At 41.4% G+C, this 23,819-nt stretch overlaps 1 protein-coding gene across 1 annotated transcript in view; it reads left to right on the plus strand.

The window, feature by feature from the left end:
- The window catches only part of FBXO15 (F-box protein 15), a 262,215-nt gene that overhangs the window by 215,189 nt on the left and 23,207 nt on the right, over nucleotides 1-23,819 (plus strand). Inside the window, exon 13 of the mRNA XM_089682167.1 lies at nucleotides 10,354-10,623. Coding sequence (XP_089538293.1) covers nucleotides 10,354-10,623 — 270 coding nt within the window. The remainder of the gene's footprint in view (nucleotides 1-10,353; nucleotides 10,624-23,819) is intronic.

The raw sequence follows: 23,819 nt of genomic DNA on the forward strand, positions 1-23,819 counted from the left end.
GATGATAGCACTGCTTGTCCATAAATACAGTTGGGTGATTGAGCATTGTCTCCCTGGAACAAGAAGTGTATTACTAATACAGCCACCACGTCAAAAGGCTGGTATACTTCAATATCGTATATTTTTGTTCTTGGTTTTAGTTATACTTTAGGTAATGTACAAAAAAAATGGCAATCACCCAACTTCTAACTAGCCTTTAGCCTGCACATGGAAGGGCAATGTGCATCGCAAACAAACGAAAAGATTTCCCAGCAGACTTGCCATCTGGCCTGCAAAACAACCGAATTGCCCTGTCGTTAAAAACAGAGGACTTTGCACACATTTGCAAACATATGCGTAAGCCACAGTGCCCACAACAAGGGACCTCTTTATATACTGCATTCCTAACTGTTATTTTTTTAGAACCTCCATAGTAGGAGCACATATAACTATGGCTAGATTGGGGGGCAGGTGAGTCTGGAGGGAGCCCACCCCTCCATAAAAGCAAAGGGAACGCACATGACGCCCAGCAATAGCACGATTGTAGCAAAGGCATTCAGTGTGTCCCTGCACCCAATTCAACCAACTGTACAAAAATGATAACCACCCCAACCATGCAAACTGTTGGGGCAATTCGGTTGTACGCAGCCTGGCTGGTAAGTGTGCTGGAAAATTTTTTGTTTGTTGTGCATTGCCCTTCCATGTGCACCTTGTTGTAAAGGCTAGTTATAGCTTGTGGTGGTTACCATTTTTTTGTACAGTTGGTTGAATTGAGTACAGGAAAGCACTGGATCCCTTCCCTGCCATTGTGCTGTTGCTGGGCATCACATGCGTCCCTGTGCCTTTTAAGGAGGGGTGGGCTCCCTCCAGGCACACCTACTTAAAAACCTTCTCTATCTCCTCATCCTCCAACGCCTACCCCTCCAAATGTCACACTACGACCAGCCGTAACCTTAACCATGCCCCCCTCCACTCTGCAGCTGATCAACTCCACGACAGCATCCTCCCCCTGTCCTGCCCTGACTTGGCTATGACTGTCTACAACAACGCGCTGTCAACAGCCCTTGACTCACTAGCGCCTTTAACCACACGCAACATCAGACCCCGACCACTCCAGCTCTGGCAGACTGATCACACCAAAACCCTCAAACGACACAGTCGTGCCCTGGAGCGACTATGGCGCTAAACCAAATCCCAACAAGCCTTCACCCGCTACAAATCTGCCTTCCACACTTACACCTCCTCCCTCCACGCAGCCAAACAAGCCTACTTCCTGACCCTCAACAAGGCCCTCTCCTCCAATCCTCGCCGACTCTTCTCCACCTTCAACTCTCTACTCTGGCCACCCCCACCTCCACCCAGCACCTCACCGCCCTTGAGATTGCCAATCACTTCAAAAACAAGATTGACACAATTCGCAAGGACATCGCCACAACTCACACGCCCTCTCAACCCGTCCCCTCTCACACAGCTACCCCCTCATCCCCCCTCTCCCTCGACATAACCCGCAGGGACTTCGTCGCTGCTCAAACTCCCTCCAACCCCGTTCCCCCTCACTCAGCTACCCCCTCATCACCCCTCTCCCACGGCCCCACCACTGCTCTGACCTCCACTTTCACCCCACCCTACATTCCTCATACTGAAGCCCCCCCCAACACTCCGCACCTTTGACCTTACTACCATCGAGGAAGTCTCCAAGATCCTCTCTGATGCCCGCCTCACCACCTGCCCCCTCGACCCTATCCCCTCACAACTCCTATGACCTCCCTCCCCCTCCATCCTACGCTCTCTCACCCACATCTTTAATCTCTCCCTCTCCTCCGGCACTTTCCCCTACCCTCTGAAACATGCACACATCACCCTCATACTTAAAAAGCCCTCCCTTGACCCCAATGACCCGAACAACCTCAGACCCATCTCCCTGCTCCCATTTACATCCAGACTCCTCGAGCGCCTAGTCTACACCCGCCTAAGCTCTCACCTCAACGACAACAACCTCCTCGATCCCCCACAGTCCGGCTTCCGTCCCCTACACTCCACCGAAACTGCCCTATTTAAACTCTCCAACGACCTGCTAACTGCCAAAGCTAATGGCCACTATTCAGTGCTCCTACTCCTTGACTTCTCTGCAGCCTTCGACACACTCGACCACCCCCTCCTCCTCAAAAAACTACACTCCCTTGGCCTCAGAGATTCTGCTCTCTCCTGGCTCTCATCCTACCTGTCACAACGCTCTTTCAGTGTTACCTATAATGCTGCCACCTCCCCCTCACTGTTGGGATCCCTCAAGGCTCCGTCCTTGGGCCCCTTCTCTTCTCCATCTACACCTCCTCCCTTGGCCAACTCATACACTCTCACGGCTTCAGCTACCACCTATATGCCAACGACACACAAATCTATCTCTCAACCCACCACCTCCATCTCCACCCGAATCACACACCTACTGAGCGACATATCAGACTGGATGTCGCTCCACTTCCTTAAACTGAACCTCTCCAAAACCGAGTTTCTTGTCTTCCCCCCAGCCCGGACACCACCCCCCATTGACTTCTCCGTCACATCCAACAACGCCACCATCAAACCCGCCCCGCAGGCCAGAGTACTTGGTGTCATTCTGGACTCCAACCTATCCTTCCAGCCCCAAGTCCAAACTTTAACAAGCTCGTGCAGACTCCACCTCCACAACATCACCAAAATACGCACGTTCCTAACCCCCGAAACCACTAAACAGCTCATCCACTCCCTCATCATATCACGACTCGATTACTGCAACTCCCTCCTTACTGGCCTGCCTCGCTGCTGGCTATCCCCACTTCAGTCGATCCTGAATACGGCTGCCAGACTCATTCACCTTTCCAACCGCTCCATTTTCGCCACCCCCTCAGCCAATCCCTCCACTGGCTTCCGATTGCGATCAAATTCAAAATCCTAACACTGACGTACAAAACCGTCCACCATACTGCCCTGAACTACATCACTGACCTAATATCCAAGTACCACCCAGCACGCACACTCCGCTCCTCACAAGACCTCCTTCTCTCTAGTTCCCTGGTCTCCTCCTCCCATTCCTACCTCCAGGACTTCTCCAGGGTGTCACCCATCCTCTCGAACTCCCTGCCCCAACCCATCAGATTATCACCTACTCTCCTCTCCTTTAGGCGCACCCTGCAAACCCACCTCTTCAGGGAAACCTACCCCACCCCCCCTGCTAACTTTCCAACCTCCTCCACTCTTCCTACCACCCCATGCCCCACAGCTATCTCCTCCTGTGCCACCATCCCCTCCCTCCTAGATTGTAAGCTCGAAAGAGCAGGGCCCTAAATCCCCTCATGTTTTGCATTGTATTGTTGTTGTTCTGTCACATGTTCTGTCCCCCTTTGTAATGTACAGCGCTGAGCGAACTATTGGCGCTTTATAAATACTGTATAATAATAATAATTGTTATATGTGCTCCTACTATGGAGGTTCTGAAAATTATAGTGTTAGGATCACAGTATATACAGAGGTCCCTTGACATATGCCCTGCGGTTTACACATATATTTGCACATGTGTGCAAACAAAACCCAATTTTTTTTAAAACTTAAACAGTCAAAACCAAACGGGGGGAGGAGTCTGAGCATGGCGCTGAACGGGAGATCGAGGTAGGATCTCCCATCACCAGGCTTCTCCAGCGTTCCGACAGATGGTCTGCTAATAGCCGGGAAGAGGAAAGGGGGACCTGCCTGTTGACGCTGCCGGGACCTCCGGTGACCGGTCCAGCTCCCATGGACCCTGGTAAGCTAGGTCCAGTGGTGGAGCGGGCTGGAACCGAAGGACCGGAGGAGCTGGACAGCCCTGGCCCGGAGCCCATAGGATGATAGGCGGCCACGTGACCGACCGCAAAGGAGTACTGGGAGGAGGGAGCTGCCAGCCATTCTATGGGAGTATATGCAGTTCCGAACTTCCCTCTCTCCCTCACCCCCTAGATTGATCTCTCTCTGAGACTGTTTGGGTGGAGAGAGACCCCCTGGATCCCTGGAACCAGAGGGAGACATAAGGGAAGAACCCCACCCTGGAAAATATATGGAGTTGGAGGGACCACCTCGTGCAACCCCTCCTGATGGCGAGACCTTCAGATGCCCCCCCCCCCCAGAAGTGGAGAGCTAAATGGATGAGTGAGAGTGGCAGAAGAGCAGAGTATGGAGTGTGATACATTTTAAAGTGCTAAATTGAGACTGAAGTAATTCTTGATGGATAAGAGGAGTGGGGGTTGCTTGTAGAGGTTCTCATAGAGATAAAGGAGGGTCTTATATCCAAATTTAAACAGATGAAAGATAAAATAAAAGAGAGAAGAGCTGAAAAGAACTTTAGTTACCACAGAGGGTTGATGAGGGAGGAAGAGAGAGGTAAGAAGATAAGGAAGATTCAAAAGAGAAGAGGAGAAGGAGATAAGGACAGATAAAAGCAGAATATTTTGCTGGAAGAATTTTTTTTATTTTTTTTTTTGATACTGGAAATATATTAAAATGAAGAACAAAGGAACAAAAGGAGGTGGGTCAAAGGCCCCGCCATCAAGCTCAATTAAGAAATATATCCCCGGACAGGATAAACAGACCTCTGGGAAGCAAATTGGAATAAGTGAAAAGAGTGTGATAGAGAACAATAGTGGTGAGTGCTCCAGGTTATCCCTGGGAAGGTCTAATAGTAGTCAAAATCTAGAAGAAGCTCATGTCGAGAAAACTGGTGTGTTGGAGAATTCAGAAGTTCAAGGCTCACACCTACCAACTAAATCAGAAGTAGCAGAAATGTTTAAAGGTTTGGAAAAATCTATAAAACAAGAGATGCTGAAGTTACATAAAGATTTGGGGCAGGTGCTATCTAGAGTGGAGGAGATGGAAGAAAAAATAAATAAACATGCCCAAAGGATACAGATCTTTGAAAAGAAAATGGTGGAAATGAAAAAAGAACAAAGAAATCTGCTATATAAATTAGAGGAGCAGGAAAATAGGAACAGAAGATGTAATTTAAGAATACGTGGTCTTCCAGAGATCTCTCAAGGAGAAGATCTAAGGGAAATAATAGAGAAGATGATAGATATAATAATGGACAGATCTGTACCAGAACCCTATAAAATGGATGGAGTGTATAGAATAGGTAGACTATATCAAGAGGGTAGAAAAGGAAAATCGAGAGATGTCATCGTTCAATTCCATCATTATCATGATAAAGAAGAGATCTGGAAGAGGATGAAAGGAAGAGCTGCTATAAAATATGGAGAAATATATATATACAGATCTTTGCTGATCTTGCTGCAGAGATACTGTTAAGAAAGAAAATCCTGAAACCATTAGTAGAACAAATGAAGAAGCAGAGCGTCCGATATAGCTGGGGGTTCCCAGCATGTTTAATCGGTTGGAAAAATGGGCGCTCTGCAAGATTAAAGTTTCCTGAAGAATTGAGAGACTTCTGTGAAAGACTTGAGTTATAGGATATAGATATTCCTAGGTGGGTAATGGGGATGGAGGAAAGATGGAATATGGAGAACAAGAGGTGGCGGGCAGTCTAGAAGGGAGCTAGGGGAGGGGAAGGAGAATGGAGTGAGAATATTCTTTTTTTTTTTTTCTTTCTCTCTCCTATCTTCAAATTCTCCTCTTCCTCTACCCCCTTCCCTTTCTTTTTCTTTTTTCTTTCCCTCTTTTTCTTTCTTCTGAGGTTTTTTTTTTTTCTCTTCTCTTCGTTTTAGGCAGGTAGTTTTTGGCGGGACGCTGGGGGAGGGCAAATAGGATGAGGTGTGCATGCTCAGAGATCCACCCTAATTTGGAATCAAAGGTGGGATTGGGACCACAAATGATTCATAGGCAAGGGTAGGGTATGGAGAGGCAATAGGCAGCCTAAGACTCTGCGGCAGCCTTAGATTGTGCTGGATAGTTGGAGGTACACTAGCTTGGAGAAACTTTAGAGAATGAAGTGGAAGATATGGAGAGAGGGAGAGAGAGGAGGAGGATGAAGAGGGATGAGAGGAGGTGAAAAAAAGAGAAAAACAAAAGAGATTCACTTTGTGACTTATAATGTGAGAGGTTTAAATAGTCCTGGGAAGAAATTTAGGATTCTTAAAGAACTTCAAGATAGATTTTCCTCAGTGGTGTTTCCACAAGAAACTTATTTGGTACAAGAAACAAATATGAAGTTAAAATCTAGACATTATCCAGAGTGGTATTATGCAGATTCCCCAGTTAAACGCACAAAGGGAGTGGCAATAGGATTTGCGAAAAACATAAGGTTTAAGTTGGAAGAAAGAATGTTCGATCCGGAAGGGAGATTCCTGTTTTTGAAGGGAAAATTACAGGAAATAGAATGTACATTAGCAAATATATATTACCTGAATAAGAAACCGGAGGTATTCCTAAAAAATATCTTAAGGAACTTAATGGATTTCAAGAAAGGTAACCTGATTGTGGCAGGAGACTTCAATCTATGTATGGATCCACAGATGGATGTGACCTCTCCGGTGCATAGAGATGGTAGAAGAATTTTGAAAAATCTGAAAAAATGTTACATCAATGTCAACTGGTAGATATATGGAGAATTAAGCACGTGAAGGATAGAAATTATACATTTTATTCTCATGCACACGAGATGTACTCAAGACTGGATTACATACTGTTGGACCATCGACTTATTGAGTCTTTTGGTTAAAGTAAACATAGAAACCATGTCGATTTCTGACCATGCTCCTGTCACAATGCAATTACTATGGGGTAATGAGCAGAGTGGAGGAAAATCATGGAGGTTAAATGAGACCCTTCTTTAGGATCAAGAGACGGAACAGAAAATTAAGAAGACAATAGAGCAATTTTTTAAGGAAAATGATTCTGAGGAAGTGTCGGTAGTCACGGTTTGGGAAGCTCATAAGGCCTATGTCAGAGGAATCCTAATAGCGATAGGAGCAAAGAAGAAGAGGGAAAGAAGGGAAAAAATAAATACTCTTTTTAGTGAACTCTGTAATTTAGAGCAGATACATAAAAATAAAGTAACAAAAGAGGGGATGCAAAAGATAAATAAAAATGAAGAATTAAATAATTTTCTGGAAGAGGATAAGAGGAGAGTTTTTAATAAAATGATAAGTGAAAGATATAGATGGGGAGATAGACCAGGAAAATATTTAATGAGGGCCCTGAGGAAAAAAACAAATCTAAGAATTATATAGAGAAAATAAGGGATGATAAAGGAGAACTAGTGTACTCAACTAAAGAGATAGCAAAAGTGTTTAAAGAATATTACAAGTTATACAATATTAAGCCCCATGGTATCACAGGAGAAGACGAAGCAAGAAAAATAGAAAGAAGACAGACATATATAAAAAAAGACGGGATTACCGAAAGTAAGTGAAGAACAATTAAAATCCTTGGAAATAGCAATAACACAGGAAGAGATACATATAGCGATAAAAATACTGTAGCCGGGAAAAGTCCAGGACCTGATGGGTATACAGTAAGATACTATAAAAAGTATGAAGAAATATTAATACCAAAACTGAAGATATATATGAACGCCTTAGGAGGAGAGATGGAAATGAGGAGGGAATCCCTGCAAGCCCATGTCGTCCTCATACGTAAGGAAGGTAAAGATTACACCCAATGTTCAAGTTATAGACCGATTTCCCTATTAAATACAGATACTAAATTATATGCAAAAGTATTAGCAAACAGATTGAAAGATTTAATGCAGAAGTGGATACATATGGACCAAGTAGGGTTTGTCACAGGGAGAGAGGGTAGAGACAATGGATTAAAATCTCAGTTTCTCATACAAAAAAGTAGGAAAGAGAAAACTCCTGCATTGGTACTCTTGATAAACGCTGAGAAGGCATTCGATAGAGTAAATTGGGGATATATGTTAGACACTTTGGAAGAATTGGAAATCGGATCTAGAATGAGAGACTGGATAAGGAAATTATATAGTCAACCTTCAGCTGCATTTATGGTTAATGGGGAACTGTCAGAATATATTGAGATGCACAATGGAATAAGACAGGGATGCCCTCTGTCTCCACTGTTATATGTTTTATCTCTGGAATCTCTCTTGGCTACCATAAGAAATAATATAGATATAAAAGGAATTTGAGTAGGAGAGATAGAGTATAAGGTGGCAGCTTATGCAGATGACATGCTGTTCTATGTAGGAAATCCAAGGATAACACTGCCAAATTTAATGAAATCTTTAAAAGAATATGGTGAGATGTCACATTTAAAAATGAATCCAACTAAAATAGAGATTTTAAATATAAACCTTCTAAACAGGAGGAATTTCCCATCGTCTGGAGAGAAAGAGAATTAAAATATCTTGGTATAAAACTGACCATTTCTATAAAAAATGTATATAGACTAAACTATATTCCACTATTAAATGAGATTAAAGACGAAATAAAGAAACTAGGATGGAGATCTCAGTCGTGGATTGGACTGATAAACTTGATAAAAATGGTGATTGTTCCAAAAATCTTATATAAATTCCAAATGATACCAATTAAACTACCCAAAGCATTCTTTAGCATAATTAAAAAAAATCCTGACAAGATTTATCTGGAGGAATAAAAAGCCTAGATTTAGTTATGATATCTTAAGTAGAGACAAAGAGAATGCCGGTTTAGGTGTACCAGACATAAAAAGATACTATAACTCGGTAATATTGGCGAAAATGTTCGATTAGACTTATAATGCACAGGGGAAAAGCTGGGTAAAAATAAAAAATACATTAAGTCGCACGAATTTAAGCAGCAATATTTGGTTACCTCCTCAATACCGTGGATTAGCAGATAACACAAGTTTGTTTACACGTAATGTTTTAAGAGTCTGGGATGTTTTACACAAGCAAATGGGGTGGGAATTTAATTCACTGTTAATGCCTCTTGGGTACACAGAGTTTTTCCCTCCAAGTAAAGAAAGAATCACAGGGAAGTGGATAAAGAAGAAAGATGTTCAATTAGGAGATATAGTGGATGGAGAGGAAATATGTTTGCTTAGGGAATTGGAATGTAAGAGGGAAATACTTATGAGAATGGTGAATGGCGTTATTTTCAGTTGAAACATTTTATAGGGAACCTCCCAAAGCCACTAAGAAAAAAAGAGGATTGGAACCCCTTTGAGCACTTATTAGAAACACGAGGAGATGGGAAGTATGGGACTTCTAAAATATATAAGATTCTCACAGGTTTAAGTACGGTTATAAGGCCACCATTTATAGAAAAATGGGAAAGGGCTTTAGGGGTAATAATTGATGAGAAAAAACAGAAGAAAATGTATTGTTTAATTCACGGAAATGTAAATATGAAGGAGGTAGAAATGAATTATAAATGTTTGGCAAGATGGTATATCACACCAAATGTAGCACACAGGATAAGTGGGGATTACTCACCTTTATGTTGGCGTGGATGTGGAGAAAGAGGCACAATGTTTCACTTGTGGTGGGAGTGTCATAAAATTCAAGAGTATTGGGGAGGTATAGTACACTTAATACAGGAAATAACAGAGGTTAATATCCCAAAGGAACCAGAGATTTGTCTTTTCTATGGCTCTGAGTTCTCAGTAAAAAAATCTAAAAAAAAAACTGGATTAGTGTACTACTTGAATGCAGCAAAAGGCCTGATACCCAAATTTTGAAGGGAACAACAGGCACCGAGAGTAAATGATTGGATAGAAAGGGTAGAGAGGATTTATAGATTGGAGTAACTTTACCATATGGATGAAGATTGGATAGAGATTTTCCGTATAAGATGGGAAAAGTGGGAGAAATTTAAAAAGTCAAATGCATACCTGGAATATATGTAATAAAGAAAAGAAGACATGGAGGATAATTGTAATATTAAAATAGTAGTATTCTTTGAATAGGATCAATAGAATAAACAGGAAAGAGCATAATCAGGGCTGGGTAGAAAGGGTTGGGGGGCTGGGGTGGTATGGGGCCTGAGGTAGGTTAGAAGGGAGCTGAAAGGGAGAGGGTAAAAAGGATACCAAGAGCAAAGTTAATATTTTGATATAATGCCAGATAAATATGAGTATCCTATTTTTTGTATGTTTTATTGGCTTTTGTATATGTAAAATGGTATAATGAAAATTTATAATAAAATATTTAAATTATAAAAAAATAAAACGTAAACAGGGCAATTTGATTGCTTTGAAGGCTGGCTGGTAAGTGTGCTAGGAAATCTTTTGTTTGTTTGGGATACTTTAGGTAATGCTGAATATCCACATATTTCATAGGACTAGGCAAATTATTCAGTATCTTTTTTTAGTTACTTGCCACCAACTTTCACTTTTTACATGCTATTTTTATTTTGTATATTATTATATATACTATTATTATCCTGTTATTACAGAAATGTTGTTCTTCTACAGAACTGCTTCATGATGGATGTTACTGTTTTGGATGACTTAGAAACCCCATTCTGGTACTTCTGTGCTCCAGTACAGCTACAAGAAAACAAATGCTCAGAGACCCTTTATGACTTTATGGGACAAAGCTTTTACTTGGAATACAAAGACTCAATAGGGAAGCTGTATGCTAAACTTAACTGGATGAAAGAGACCGAAGAGTATGTCATAATAAACTTGGTCTTACTTTTAAACACAGAAAAGGTGAACAGCTACTTTGGAACACACTACACAGTAAGCTATTTTTTTTGTTTAGTTCTGTGTATATTTTGTTTTATATTTTAATACATAAAAGAATGCATATTTTGCTTAGCTAACAGTTTAGATTTGCAATGACACAAATGTGAAAGAGTTGTAATTGAATTAACAGTTTAGGTCAATTTGTTCCTCAGATATTCTGAAGGAATGTTAAATCGCAATGGTTTGTTTAAATAGAAAGTACTATTCTCAATGAACATGTGTGTGGGTAAATATTTGGCCTTGAATTGGATTACTGCATGATGGCCTAAAGCCGGCCATAGATGGATCGAATCTTGGCCACCTGGCTGGGATTTGATTCATCTATTGGCAGGCTGATTGTACACAAGTTTTGTTTTGGGTACAACCAGCATGTTGGATTTTTGGAATGCGATGTTTGCTAGTGGCTATAGCCGCTAGCAATAATCATTGTGTTCTGTCAGAGATGACGTCCACTCCCCCGCCGAGAGAACACAGTGGGGTTTATTTACTAAAACTGGAAAGTGCAAAATCTGGTGTAACTCTGCGTAGAAACCAATCAGCTTCCAGGTTTTATTGCCAAAGTTTAACTAAACAAGCCTTTAGAAGCTGATTGGCTACCATGCATAGCTGCACCAAATTGAGTGCTCTAGCTTTAGTAAATCTACCCCAATAGCTCCGCGGGAGGGATTCCCTCATCAATACTGACTGTGTTGATGGGGAATTGAGCAATTTTCTTTCCTGCATTGTGTGGTTGCAAGAAGGCAAATTGCATATTATGGCCTGCCTAACTCTCACTCACGTCGTCTGATTTTAAAACTCTGTTTGAGTCAGCTTTTGTGATCATAAGCAGCAAAATCAGTCTGACTTTATAATGTTTTAATGTGGCAGCAAAAAAAATTTAAAATCACATCACAACAAAAATATGATGATCTGGCTGCAGTTTTTCAAGAAGTTTAGTATTACTGGAAGTTCATACCCTTTAATCTGATAATGCTGTTCCTGATTTATGAAGACATGAAAAGCAGAGGTGGGCAATAAAAGATATGCTTAAAAACCCTGACTGTGATCGTAAGAATCTACCAGGCTTCTTGAATTGCTTTCTGCACCATAAATTGCCATCCATGGATTTATCCCGGTTTCATATTGATAGAGCTGTAAAGCCTAAACTTTGATCAATTCCTGCCCCAGGGTTCATTATTTTTAAGTTTCCTGTCTTTCAGACTAAATAAAGGGTAACTAGTAGAAATATTCTATATGCCTTCTGATGGACTTAATTCCATGTTTTTCTACATTTATTTCTTACCACATTGATCAGAATGAGGAACAGGAAAAGTACCACAGTTGTTTACTTTAATGCATAGGCTGCATTCAGGGGAAAAACCTTCTGTCTTTACAATCACTTTAAGGGTAGAGCAGCACAGTTACATTCTGTTTAGGGCCTTCCCCTTCAGATTAAAGAGGACACAACTGCTAGAAAACAGCAATAATTTGTAACAATTTACCTAAACAAGTACACTTATATGCTGTATGTCTGTGCTGTCTCTCCTTCCCCTTCAGTCTTTGCAGGCTGCCTCTGTGCTACATGTGTCCCTACTTCCTGCACCACAATTTCCAAAAATATACATCATACCTCAGATCACAAACTGATGCATGCACCTCACATTATTAGATATCCAGCACTATCCTGCTTTAATTCAAATACCCCTCCAAGTCACTTTAACCGTCCTTCCCCTGAAGTACATACATAAATCAATCAGTCTTTAAGCACACTTGGTTACAGAAAACTCAATATTAGTGTATAAAGTCCCAAAATAAGTCCCAAAAATCTATATTAGTGTATAAAGTCCCAAAATAAGAGTCCAAAAATCAAAGTCCAAATAGATCCCAAAGAGAATATATCTTGATCAGTACTTTCTCAAATCTTCGTGTCTCCAAACCACCTTTTTGATATACTCCAAAAATAAATCTTCATATACCTCAAAGAAAAAAACTCAACATAGTGCTTTATCCAAATAATATAAAAAATATATCATAAAAGTGCCACACGTGTTACATGCAAAAACACTACCGTGCCACAGCAACCGTGAGATCAGATACCTCTGCCTTAAATGTTATTCACTGCACACAAATAACAGAAGTGCATAATTACCCTCAAGGTAGTAACATAAGCCATAGATGAGATTGTTTCCAACCTTTTTCCTTCAATCTTTCCAGCCACTTCCCACAGACCTCATAAACAGACCAGGGATCAGTGTGTATCATAAATAATCACCGTACTTTATTATAGCAACTTACATTAAAATAAGAAGAGATCAGCTTCCACACATAAAGCAATTGATTCCACAATGGAACCTCTCCTCAGTGGTGTTGAAATATCCTCACCATACCACTTTGGTGATCGGTTCCCCACTAACCATACACCTGTATGGAGGATTCCAGGGCATACACAGCCGCGTGTTCCAGGAACAAAAATGGCCGCCACAGCACTTCCGGAAGAGCGTCAGAACGTCACCACGTCACGTGCCCCGGACGCGTTTCGTCACATCCGGACTTTGTCAACAGGGATCCCTGGAGAGGTTCGATTGTGGAATCAATTGCTTTATGTGTGGAAGCTGATCTCTTCTTATTTTAATGTAAGTTGCTATAATAAAGTACTGTGATTATTTATGATACACACTGATCCCTGGTCTGTTTATGAGGTCTGTGGGAAGTGGCTGGAAAGATTGAAGGAAAAAGGTTGGAAACAATCTCATCTATGGCTTATGTTACTACCTTGAGGGTAATTATGCACTTCTGTTATTTGTGTGCAGTGAATAACATTTAAGGCAGAGGTATCTGATCTCACGGTTGCTGTGGCACGGTAGTGTTTTTGCATGTAACACGTGTGGCACTTTTATGATATATTTTTTATATTATTTGGATAAAGCACTATGTTGAGTTTTTTTCTTTGAGGTATATGAAGATTTATTTTTGGAGTATATCAAAAAGGTGGTTTGGAGACACGAAGATTTGAGAAAGTACTGATCAAGATATATTCTCTTTGGGATCTATTTGGACTTTGATTTTTGGACTCTTATTTTGGGACTTTATACACTAATATAGATTTTTGGGACTTATTTTGGGACTTTATACACTAATATTGAGTTTTCTGTAACCAAGTGTGCTTAAAGATTGATTGATTTATGCACCTCACATTACTTCCATCTGTTTCATAAAATCTGTATTAAAAAGATCTTATGGAGAAAGTTGTTTGTTTTACCAACAAATTAGTGTAATGTTCTACAGCACATGTAAAAGACAAGGCACATGATGCCAGGCATTTCATCTCACCAATGTGCAGTACAACAGTATTGCGAAAACTCGTGAGATCTCACAGATTAGGTGCGAGAGTTCCTTGAAGGCACTGATGAGGTTACCTTCCAAGGGGGCATATTTGCAGCCGTCATCAGTGCCTTCAGTGAAACAAGGAAGTAGATGCAAAAGGGTAAGTAAATAAAAACAGATAAAACAGTGTTAGATGATTTAACATCACCATGCAGAGATGCAGCCTAATCTGAAGTTTAACAAAAGGGGAAAAGGTGTGCTTTAAGGAGCTAATTTAAAAATCCAGTTTAAAAACTTTGCTTTTGATGAATGTAGAGGAATCTCTTGATTTAAATATATATCTTAATTGTACAGTACATGACACAGACAACACATTCATACACCATGGGTTATAGGCGTGTACTATCAGATGCTATCAGATGATTGGACACTGACAAGCTTTTGAGAACAATTTCTCTTGGGGCACCTCCCCTTTAACCATGCCCCACTCTGTGAATCCTCAGTTCTATCTGCCAAGTCTGAAGTAATGAACATTTTCTTTTTTGCAGAGATAGAAGCTTCACTAGTTTATTTTTTTTTCCTGATTATTTTCTTCAAATTATTCACGCTGTGGGAATGGACTGTAGTGTGTTCATAAGGTGCTCACCTTGGCACTCGGTGCAACACATTGAGTCATCCACAGGGTGCTATAAAGGTCCAAAGCTGTGGTCCATCTTTATAGAAATCAGTCCCTGAAGACCTCTTCAGGGATATGCCCACAGTAATTGGTGAAACTTGGTCTTTATACACAGTCCAGTGTTGTGAACAAGTAAGAAAGTGTCACCCTCTGACCATTACTTTAAAAATGGGGCTATGTTGGGAATGTATTCACTTCACAGTGTAAACGTTTCAAACTTTGCGCAAACATGAAAGCCACTCAGAGTTCAGTCTCAGGTGGATGACTGGGGAAGCACGGGGCATGACCAAGATAAGGGAGGCGGTGGATGACCAAGTGTTACATTACACTACTTATCACACGCTTTAACATCACTTCCGCCTAGAGCCCTTATAAGGTATTCAGGCACTTCCTACCTTTCCTCAACGCAGATTTGGTACAGAATGGTCCACAGCTGCGTTACCGTATTCTCTGTCCTGACATGCTTACTGCACTTTATTCCCTTAGTGTCCCTCAGGGGACAGATCTCGATACCTGTATTTCAGGATCATGATGTTTTAGAGCTACTATAGAAATTTGTCCAAAACACATTTATTTGGGATTTAAACACCTGTTTAGTGTCTTTATGCGTTGCATTTTGCCCTGTTGAAAAAATAGTGTCTACAATGGATATAAAAAGTCTACACACCCCTGGTAAAATATCAGGTTTCTGTGATGTAAAAAAAGTAGACAAACATAAAACATTTCAGAACTTTTTCCACCTTTTAATGTAACCTATAAACTGTACAACTCAGTTGAAAAACAAACTGAAATCTTTTAGGTGGAGGGAAATAAAAAAAAAAAAAAAACTGAAATACTATGGTTTCATAAGTGTGCACACCCTTAATCTAACGAATACTTTGTTGAAGAACCTTTTGATTTTATTACAGCACTCAGTCTGTAATATCTGACCTCAATGTACTGTTTAATTGGGCAACTATGTGGCAAATGAGGTTTACTGTTGATAAATGTAAGGTTATGCACTTGGGGGCTAAGAATATGCATGCATCATACATACTAGGGGGGGGGGGGTACAACTGGGGAAATCAATGGTGGAGAAGTATCTGGGAGTTCTGGTAGATCACAAGCTTAGCAATGGCATGCAATGCCAAGCTGTGGTTTCTAAAGCGAGCAAAATCCTCCCTTGTATTAAAAGAGGTATAGAGAGAGAGATATCATTTTACCCCTGTACAAATCATTAGTAAGATCTCATCTGGAATATGCAGTTCCGTTTTAGGCACCAATTCTTAATAAGAACATTGGGGAACTGGAGATAGTACAGAGAAGGGCAACCAAACTGATAAGAGGCATGGAGGAGCTCAGCTATGAGGAAAGATTAGAGGAACTGAATTTATTCTCTCTTGAGAAGAGCAGATTAAGGGGGGATACGATCAACATGTATAAATACATCAGTGGTTCATATAGTGAACTCGGTGTAGAGCTATTCACTCTGAAGTCATCACAGAGGACAAGGGGGCACACTTTAATTCTGGAGGAAAAGAAATTTAATCTCCAAACATGGAAAGGTTTCTTCACAGTGAGAGCTGTGAAAATCTGGAATAGACTCCCTCAAGAGTTGGTTCTGGCCAGCTCAGTAGATTGCTTTAAAAAAGGCCTGGATTATTTCTTAGATACACAGAATATAACTGGTTACTAACATTTATAGGTAAAGTTGATCCAGGGATTATCCGCTTGCCTCTCGGATCAGGAAGGAGTTTTTTTTCAACCAGACAAACTATGTAACTATATCTGATCTCCGTCTTTTTGGGTATGAGTCTATCAGAATGGCACATCTTGACTTGGCAATATTTGCCCCGCTCTTCTTTGGAACAACACTCCAAATCTGTCAGATTGCGAGGACATCTCCTGTGCACAGCCCTCTTCAGATCACCCCACATATTTTCAATCAAATTCAGGTCTTGGCTCTGGCTGGGCCATTCCAAAAGTTTAAACTTCTTCTGGTGAAGCCATTCCTTTGTTGATTTTGATGCATGCTTTGGGTCGTTGTCATACTGAAAGATTAAGTTCCCCTTCATGTTCAGATTTCTAGCAGAAGCCTGATTGTTTTGTGTCAATATTGACTGGTATTTGGAACTGTTCATAATTCCCTCTACCTTTACTAAGGCTCCAGTTCCATCTAATGCTTCACTGTGGGTATGGTGTTCTGTTGGTGATGTGCAGTGTTGTTTTACCAAACATATATTTTGGAATTATGGCCAAAATGTTCAACCTTGGTTTCATCAGACCAGAACACATTTTCCCACAGACTTTAGGGAGACTTCAGATGTGTTTTTGCAAAATGTAGTTGGGCTTAGATGTTTTTCTTCATAAGATTCATCTTGCCACTGTTCCCCATAGCCCAGACATATGAAAAATACGGGAGATTGTTGTCACATGTACCACACAGAACAGTACTTGCCAGATATTCCCTCAGTTTCTTTAATGTTGCTGAAGGCCTCTTTGCACCCTCCCAGACCAGTTTTCTTCTTGTCTTTTCATCCATTTTGGAGAGATGTCCAGTTCTTGGTAATGTTACTGTTGTGCCATATTTTCTCCACTTGAGGGTGACTGTCTTCACTGTGTTCCATGGTATATCTAATGTGTTGGAAATTGTTGTGTACCCTTCTCCTGACTGATGCCTTTTAACAATGGGTTTCTGCTATTGCTTTGGAAGCTCTCCGTGGACCATGGCTTTTGCTGTAGAATGTGACTAAGAAAATGTCAGGAAAGACCTACTAGAACAGCTGAACTTTATTTGGGGTTAATCAGAGGCACTTTAAATTATGGCAGGTGTGTACGGACTCCTATTTAACATGATTATGAATGTGAGTGCTTAATTCTAAACACAGCTACATCTCCAGTTATAAGAAGGTGTGCACACTTATGCAACCACATTATTGTAGTTTTTTTTTGTTTACCCCCCCCCCAAAAAAACTTTTTATATCCACTGTATATCTATACTTTTATTATTAACAAAATCAAAAACTTCCATGGCTGTGTGAAGTGTCAGTCTAAAGTTATGTGAATAATGTACAAATAACCACCCACACCAATAAGTACCAAATTTCAATCAACAATTTGTAATTGCAGCCGCTATCCCTTCTCCAAAAAGATCCAAAATATCACATAGCGCTATCAGGTATATGTGATATTTTGGATCTCTTTGGAGAAGGGATAGCAACTGCAATTACAATTTCATTGTTTAAATTTGGTAAATATCATCTACTGGAATGCTTTTTTGTGTGGATTCTGTAAAACATGTCATGAGACAAAATTCCATTGTGACTCTAATATCCATTCACATGGTAAGAATCCTATGACTTAAAGCTTGGACAGCTGAAGCTTTCTTCAAAAGGCACCGCACACATATGCCCTTCCAAGGAAAATTTCTGTTTGGTGATGCATTTGACTCATTTGTCAAGCAGGTCACTGGAGGAAATAATTTACTTCCGCAAAGAAAGATTCAAAAATCTTCCTCAGAAGGCCCTAGCTCCTCTAAATGCAGAACATCTTTCCACTCTCCTCAGGTTTCTACTTCAAAACCTAAATTCAGCCCTTCCTTGACTAACAAACCCTTCCCCAACGCCACAAGGAAAGGTATAGGATCAGTTACCATGCAGGTCTCGGAGCTGCCATAACACCACAATTTTAAACCTACACAAAAAAGAAGAAAACATTATAAATCAAAGAATGAAAAGAATAAACCAATACATGGAACATTATACTCCACATTTAGTAATACATAAACCCTAAATCGGATCATTTAGCCCCAAAAAACTAGAACCAGGCAGCCAATAGGCTCAGCAGCAGCATTCAAGAAACCAGAGCACAATATATCCACATATATGAAATAGATAATGGTTATATCTTGACCCTCCCAGATCTAAAAGGGGAATAATCCCCAACAAATAACAGAGGAGGGAATAGCCAGAAAATAAATTGCTTTCTCTAAGAGCTCATGCTCAAAGACAGAGATCCAAGAGAAAATCCAGCAGTGAAATTCTCTGTGAGAGTTGCAGGCCTGATGGTCGCTTCCTTTGAGGCAGTGCCTTTTGCCAATTCCATTCAAGAACTCTCCAACAAAATATTTTATTGGCGTGGAATAGCAGACTCTTTCCCTCAACTTACCTATGCTCCTATATAGCCATGCAACAACGTCTTTATCTTGGTGGGATAACACCCCCTTCCCGAGCCCTAACAGTGAGGACATCCTTCCTACCCTACCTCTGAAAAGCCTTTACAACAGACACAAGTCTATCAGGCTGGGGAGGCATGTTCCAGCCCATGCACAAAAGGAGATTTTATGTTACACCACCAATTCATGATAGTCTTTCCATGACTCTGCAACCAGGGTCAAACATATCAGATTTTCAGCATGTAAGCTTTGACATGCATCCCCCTAAGCCTACGAACATTACTCCAAAAGCACAAGAACAAGTCATCAAGGAGGTAATAAAAGAACCCAGAACAACATCTAAAGAACTGCAGGCCTCACTTGCCTCAGTTAAGGTTAGTGTTCATGATTCAACAATAACAATGAGACTGGGCAAAAATGGCATTCATTGGAGAGTTTCAATGTGAAGCCACTGCTGACCAAAAAGAACACAAAGGCTCATCTCACATTTGCCAAAAAATCATCTTGATAATCGCCAAGACTTTTGGACAAATATTCTATGCACTGATGAAAGTCAAAAGTTGAACTTTTTGGAAGGTGTACGTCCCGTTACATCTGGCGAAAAACTAACTAACAAGCTTTGCCAGTGTCCTGTATACCTATATCCCATGGCGTTTGAACCTGTTGCCTATGTTCTGTGCTGTACCATTAAGTAAAAGGAATTCTGACTTACCTTTATTTTCCATATCTTAGAGTACAGTACAGGTCACCAGCCACCCTCCCTTCCCTTGGTTTACCCTGCATTGCTTGCTACAAAACTGGATATTAATGTAGTGTGGTAAGGTTTGCTAGTGTCCAATCACCTGAAGTTACATGCCTGTAACCCATGGCATGTGCATATGTTGCCTGCGTCTTTTACTGTACTCCAAGATCTGAAATTTACAGGTAAGTCAAAATTCTCAGAATTATTTTTTTTTTTTCATATCAAGATGTTTAATGTTGATTTTCAAAATATTCCTCTGTTTTTCTTACTGAGTCTTCTAGTTTTTCTAAACAGTCTCCTACACAGGTTAGTCACTCGTATTTCTTTAACTAACCTCATTCTAGCTTCCCATTTTTATAATAATCCACCACCTCACAATTCTACATTTTTATTGAATAAAAGTGTTTTCGTAGTCATACAGTACAGGAAACAGACTGTTCAGTTATGACTACTGAGTTATATGCTGCTGCCTTCAGATGACTGGACACTACAGGGACATCCCCCTAAAAAAACCCCATTTCTAGATTCCCTCAGTTTTATGCTAAAGTCCTTAGGTGTTGAACTTTTACACTGCTCTCTCTCACTGCTAAATGGGTGCCTGCACTTCAGCGGGTCATCAAGACTGATGCAAGGCCCCTAGCCCTGCACTGGATGTTAGGACACTCAGGGACAGTTCATTGCTGGAGTAGATGATCAAGTAAATAAAACTGTATTTTGCATCCCCCAAACTAAATAAGCAGGTAACCTTTGAAGTGCAGGCACAGTTCCAATGCAAGGTAGAACGTTTTAATTTTCCAGAGATGCCGAGTGGTGCCTAGTAAGTCTGTGTGAGCTGGGTGCTACTACACTTGTCCAGATTGAGCATATGCTGCACCTGCACTGCCTCATTCCCTTTGGGATTTCTGCAGCTATGATCTCTGCCTCTTCCTCTTTGCAGGCATGACTTCAGACCAGAAATATCTCCTGGCTCTCTCTGGACTCATTATAGCAGCTATTATCACATTACTTAGCTTACTGGGGCCCACACATGATTACCACTGAGGAATTCCCCCATCCTCACTGTGCAGAAAGTTGTTCGTATCCCTCTGGGGAAGATATTCACAAGCACAGGGAAAAAGAGTCAGATGGACTTGCTAGCTCAGACTCCGCTTTTAGCCCCATTTAGGATAGTAGTGTATCCACTCAGGACCATGTTACCCTCTTCTCTGAAGGTTACCTCCATTCTGGCTCACGGCCTTCCTTTAGTCATTCTGCTTGCCGATCTGACGCACCTGCTCTACCCCAATGTTAGGATACACAGACATAATGTTTGGTCTTTTAGAAGCCATAGACAGTAGGGGCCACAGCCATGCCCCTTCAATCTCCCCTTCTATATCAATCTTTGATTTTAGCCTTGAGTCAGGCAGACTATCCAAGGAGGCAGTGGCAATTAAGGATGATCCCTCTCCTTCTGAGGAATCAGGTTAGGATGACACAACGGTAACAGAGATTTAATCCAAGCTAACTTATACCATGGCTACCCTTAATGATGCTGTATGTTGTTGCATTGGAACTGCCAGAGTCTGCTCACCCTAAGGTATTCAGTATGGGATCCCTTAAATTACCTCAGCCAGCCAAGACCTTCCTAGTCTACTTGCTGGTGGTGCCTTTCCTGTACGCGGCTTGGCCTTACTCAGAGAAGAGTTTTACCCCGCAGACTTGCTTCGCGCAACAGTTCTATCGCCCTCATAAGTGGTATTTAATGTGGAAGATTCTGCTATTTCTGGTCCTAACAAAACTGTCACATACCTGGTGGAGGTTAATCCTGTATTCAAAGACCCAGTAGATAGAAGTTAGAGGCCCTCTTTAAAGCTGTGTTTTCCTTGGCAGGCCCTGCCATTTAACTTGCCATTGCATCTCTGGCAGCCTGTCAGACTATTTTTGTGTGGATAAATCACATGGGCTGGAATCCTAGTTTCCATCCTTACAGATGCCTCTGTCTAAAGTTATTTAGACCTTTTACCTATGACTATATGTCATTGCATGAATGGCTTAGTAAATACACTTCGTCAAATCTCCAGGATGAGTCTTCTCTCCATCCACATGCACAGGATTCTGTGGCTTAAATGCTGGTCTGCTGAGCTCCCATGCAAGAAATGCCTGGACTAGTTATTCTTAAAAGCAGAACACCTATTTGATCCCTCCTTGAATAAGTACATCAAGGAGACCACAGTGGTTAGGAATATCCTTCTCCCCCAGAAGAAGATGGCGGCTTGCACCTCTACCAGTAGGACTCCTGAGGTTAAGGAGGGTTGTTTTCATCCCTCTATCTTACAATGCCATCACTGTAGCATACTTTTGTAAGAAGACATGGCTCTTCAAACCTGACAAGAATGGTTCTAAGGCCTCTCCTCGGTGATGGAGCACCCCCACTATTCAGAGTTGAAGGGATATCTGTCAATCTGTTCACTCTGTACTGGGTCTAGAATGTCATTTCCAGGGGCTACAAACTGGAGTGTTGAGCTCTGCCACCTCCCTTTTTCATGCTATAAAACATGTTCCCTGCCCCCCCCCCCCCCACAGTGGACAGATCTGTCCAGGAGCTTCTGTCTCATGAACCATCAGAAGAACATTTTCAAGGAAGGTATGTGTACCTTTTTAAATGTTTCAAACAAAGAAGAGTAGTGACCATTCTGGATTGGAAGACTTGTTTATGGATTCAAACATTCTGCATGGAGATCACAAGGTCCCTCATTGCCTCCCTCGTACCAGTGGGATTTTCTGGCCTCAATAATCATTTGGGATATTTACATACACCTTCACATCTCTTTATCAACACTATTTCTGTTGTGCAGATGAAGATCATCATTACCAGTTTGTCAACCTTCCACTTGCCCTTCCACAACCCCCCCCCCCTGTTCTTTACCAGGTTGCTTGTAGGCCTGGCCGATCTCCTGTCAAAGAACTAGTCCTCCATTTTCTTCTTAGCCAACATCCAAAAGACACATCTCTGCAGAGATTTAGTTTGGACCTCAATCTGAGGAGTCTGGAGTAATCGCTGGACTCATCTCACAGATTGCTTGTCATTTCAATGCTGGGCTCCTTTATTTTAAAGACACCCAATGAGAATACAGTTGGACAATGCCACCGTTATGGCCTACCTCAATCATCAAGAAGGCACCTGTAGTTACAAAGCTCAAATGGAAACAAACTTGATCTTTTCTTTGGCAGAACTTCATGTTCTAGCCATGTCCACTGTTCACATCCCAGGCATTGGTGGAAAACCTCTAGGTCATCTGCATTTTGGCTTGGGGAAGTGGGCTCTTCTGAGGTGTTTTAAGCCCTCTGCCATAGATAGGGGACACAGTATGTGATTCTGATGGTGCCCAGAGTCAACAACAAACTGCTGTTATAGTTTTTTTGCACGCCCAGGGACCCTCTGCCATTTTCAGTGGATGCACTGGTGACAGTATGGGATCAGATTCTAACTCGGCTGTTCGGCAGGATCAGGGTGGAGGACATTCTGGTGATTTTCATTACATTGATTTGTTACAGGAGGATGTGGTTTTCAGACATACTCAGACTGTTGGTAGAAGCTCCGTGGGCTCTTCTGGATTGTTTGGACCTTCTGTCCCAAGGGATAGAGTTTCATCCTGCTTCTCAATTGCTGTTTTAACAACATGGCTGTTCAAGCCACAGGGATCTTTCAGATTTAGCGATCTATACCCTCTTGAGGGCTAGGAAGTCAACTTCCTGTACTATCTGGAATGCCTGTTTTTCTTGGTGCAAATCGAATAACTTTCATCCTAGAAAGTACTCCATGGAACACATTGTCTTTTTTTCAGTCTGGTAGGACCAGCATCTGGCTTTGAACACTATCAAAGGACAAATCTCAGCCTTTGCTGGTCTGTTTGAGAGGCCTTTGACCTTTTACTCCCTAATTAAGGATTTTGTTACAGGCAAGACTGTTATCTCTCCCCCCCCTAGTTCACTCCCCTGTGTCCCCTTTGGACCTCATTTTGTTTCTCTCAGCTCTGCAGGGGTTGCCCTGTGGATTCATTAGGGATATTTTCTTGTCTGGTCTTACTTGTGGGGTGGCCTTTCTTGTTGCTAAGGTGCTTTTCGTAGCATTGCATGTTTTTCATATATGTGCTTTTACATGCTTCACGTTTCACCATTGCTATGTAGATCAGACAAGTTATCATCAGGGGTATAGTTTGAAGGATATGGTTCCTCCTATCCCTGTTAAGGCACACTCTACCAGATCTGTGTGGCTAGGGGGCCCATTCGGGGCCGTGCACATGCCACAGATGTGGTAAAAATTAATCAGCATGTTG

Source organism: Staurois parvus, unplaced genomic scaffold (genome assembly GCF_062004578.1).
Source record: "Staurois parvus isolate SC_StPar_1 unplaced genomic scaffold, SC_StPar_1.0 ptg000287l, whole genome shotgun sequence".
NCBI lineage: Eukaryota > Metazoa > Chordata > Amphibia > Anura > Ranidae > Staurois > Staurois parvus.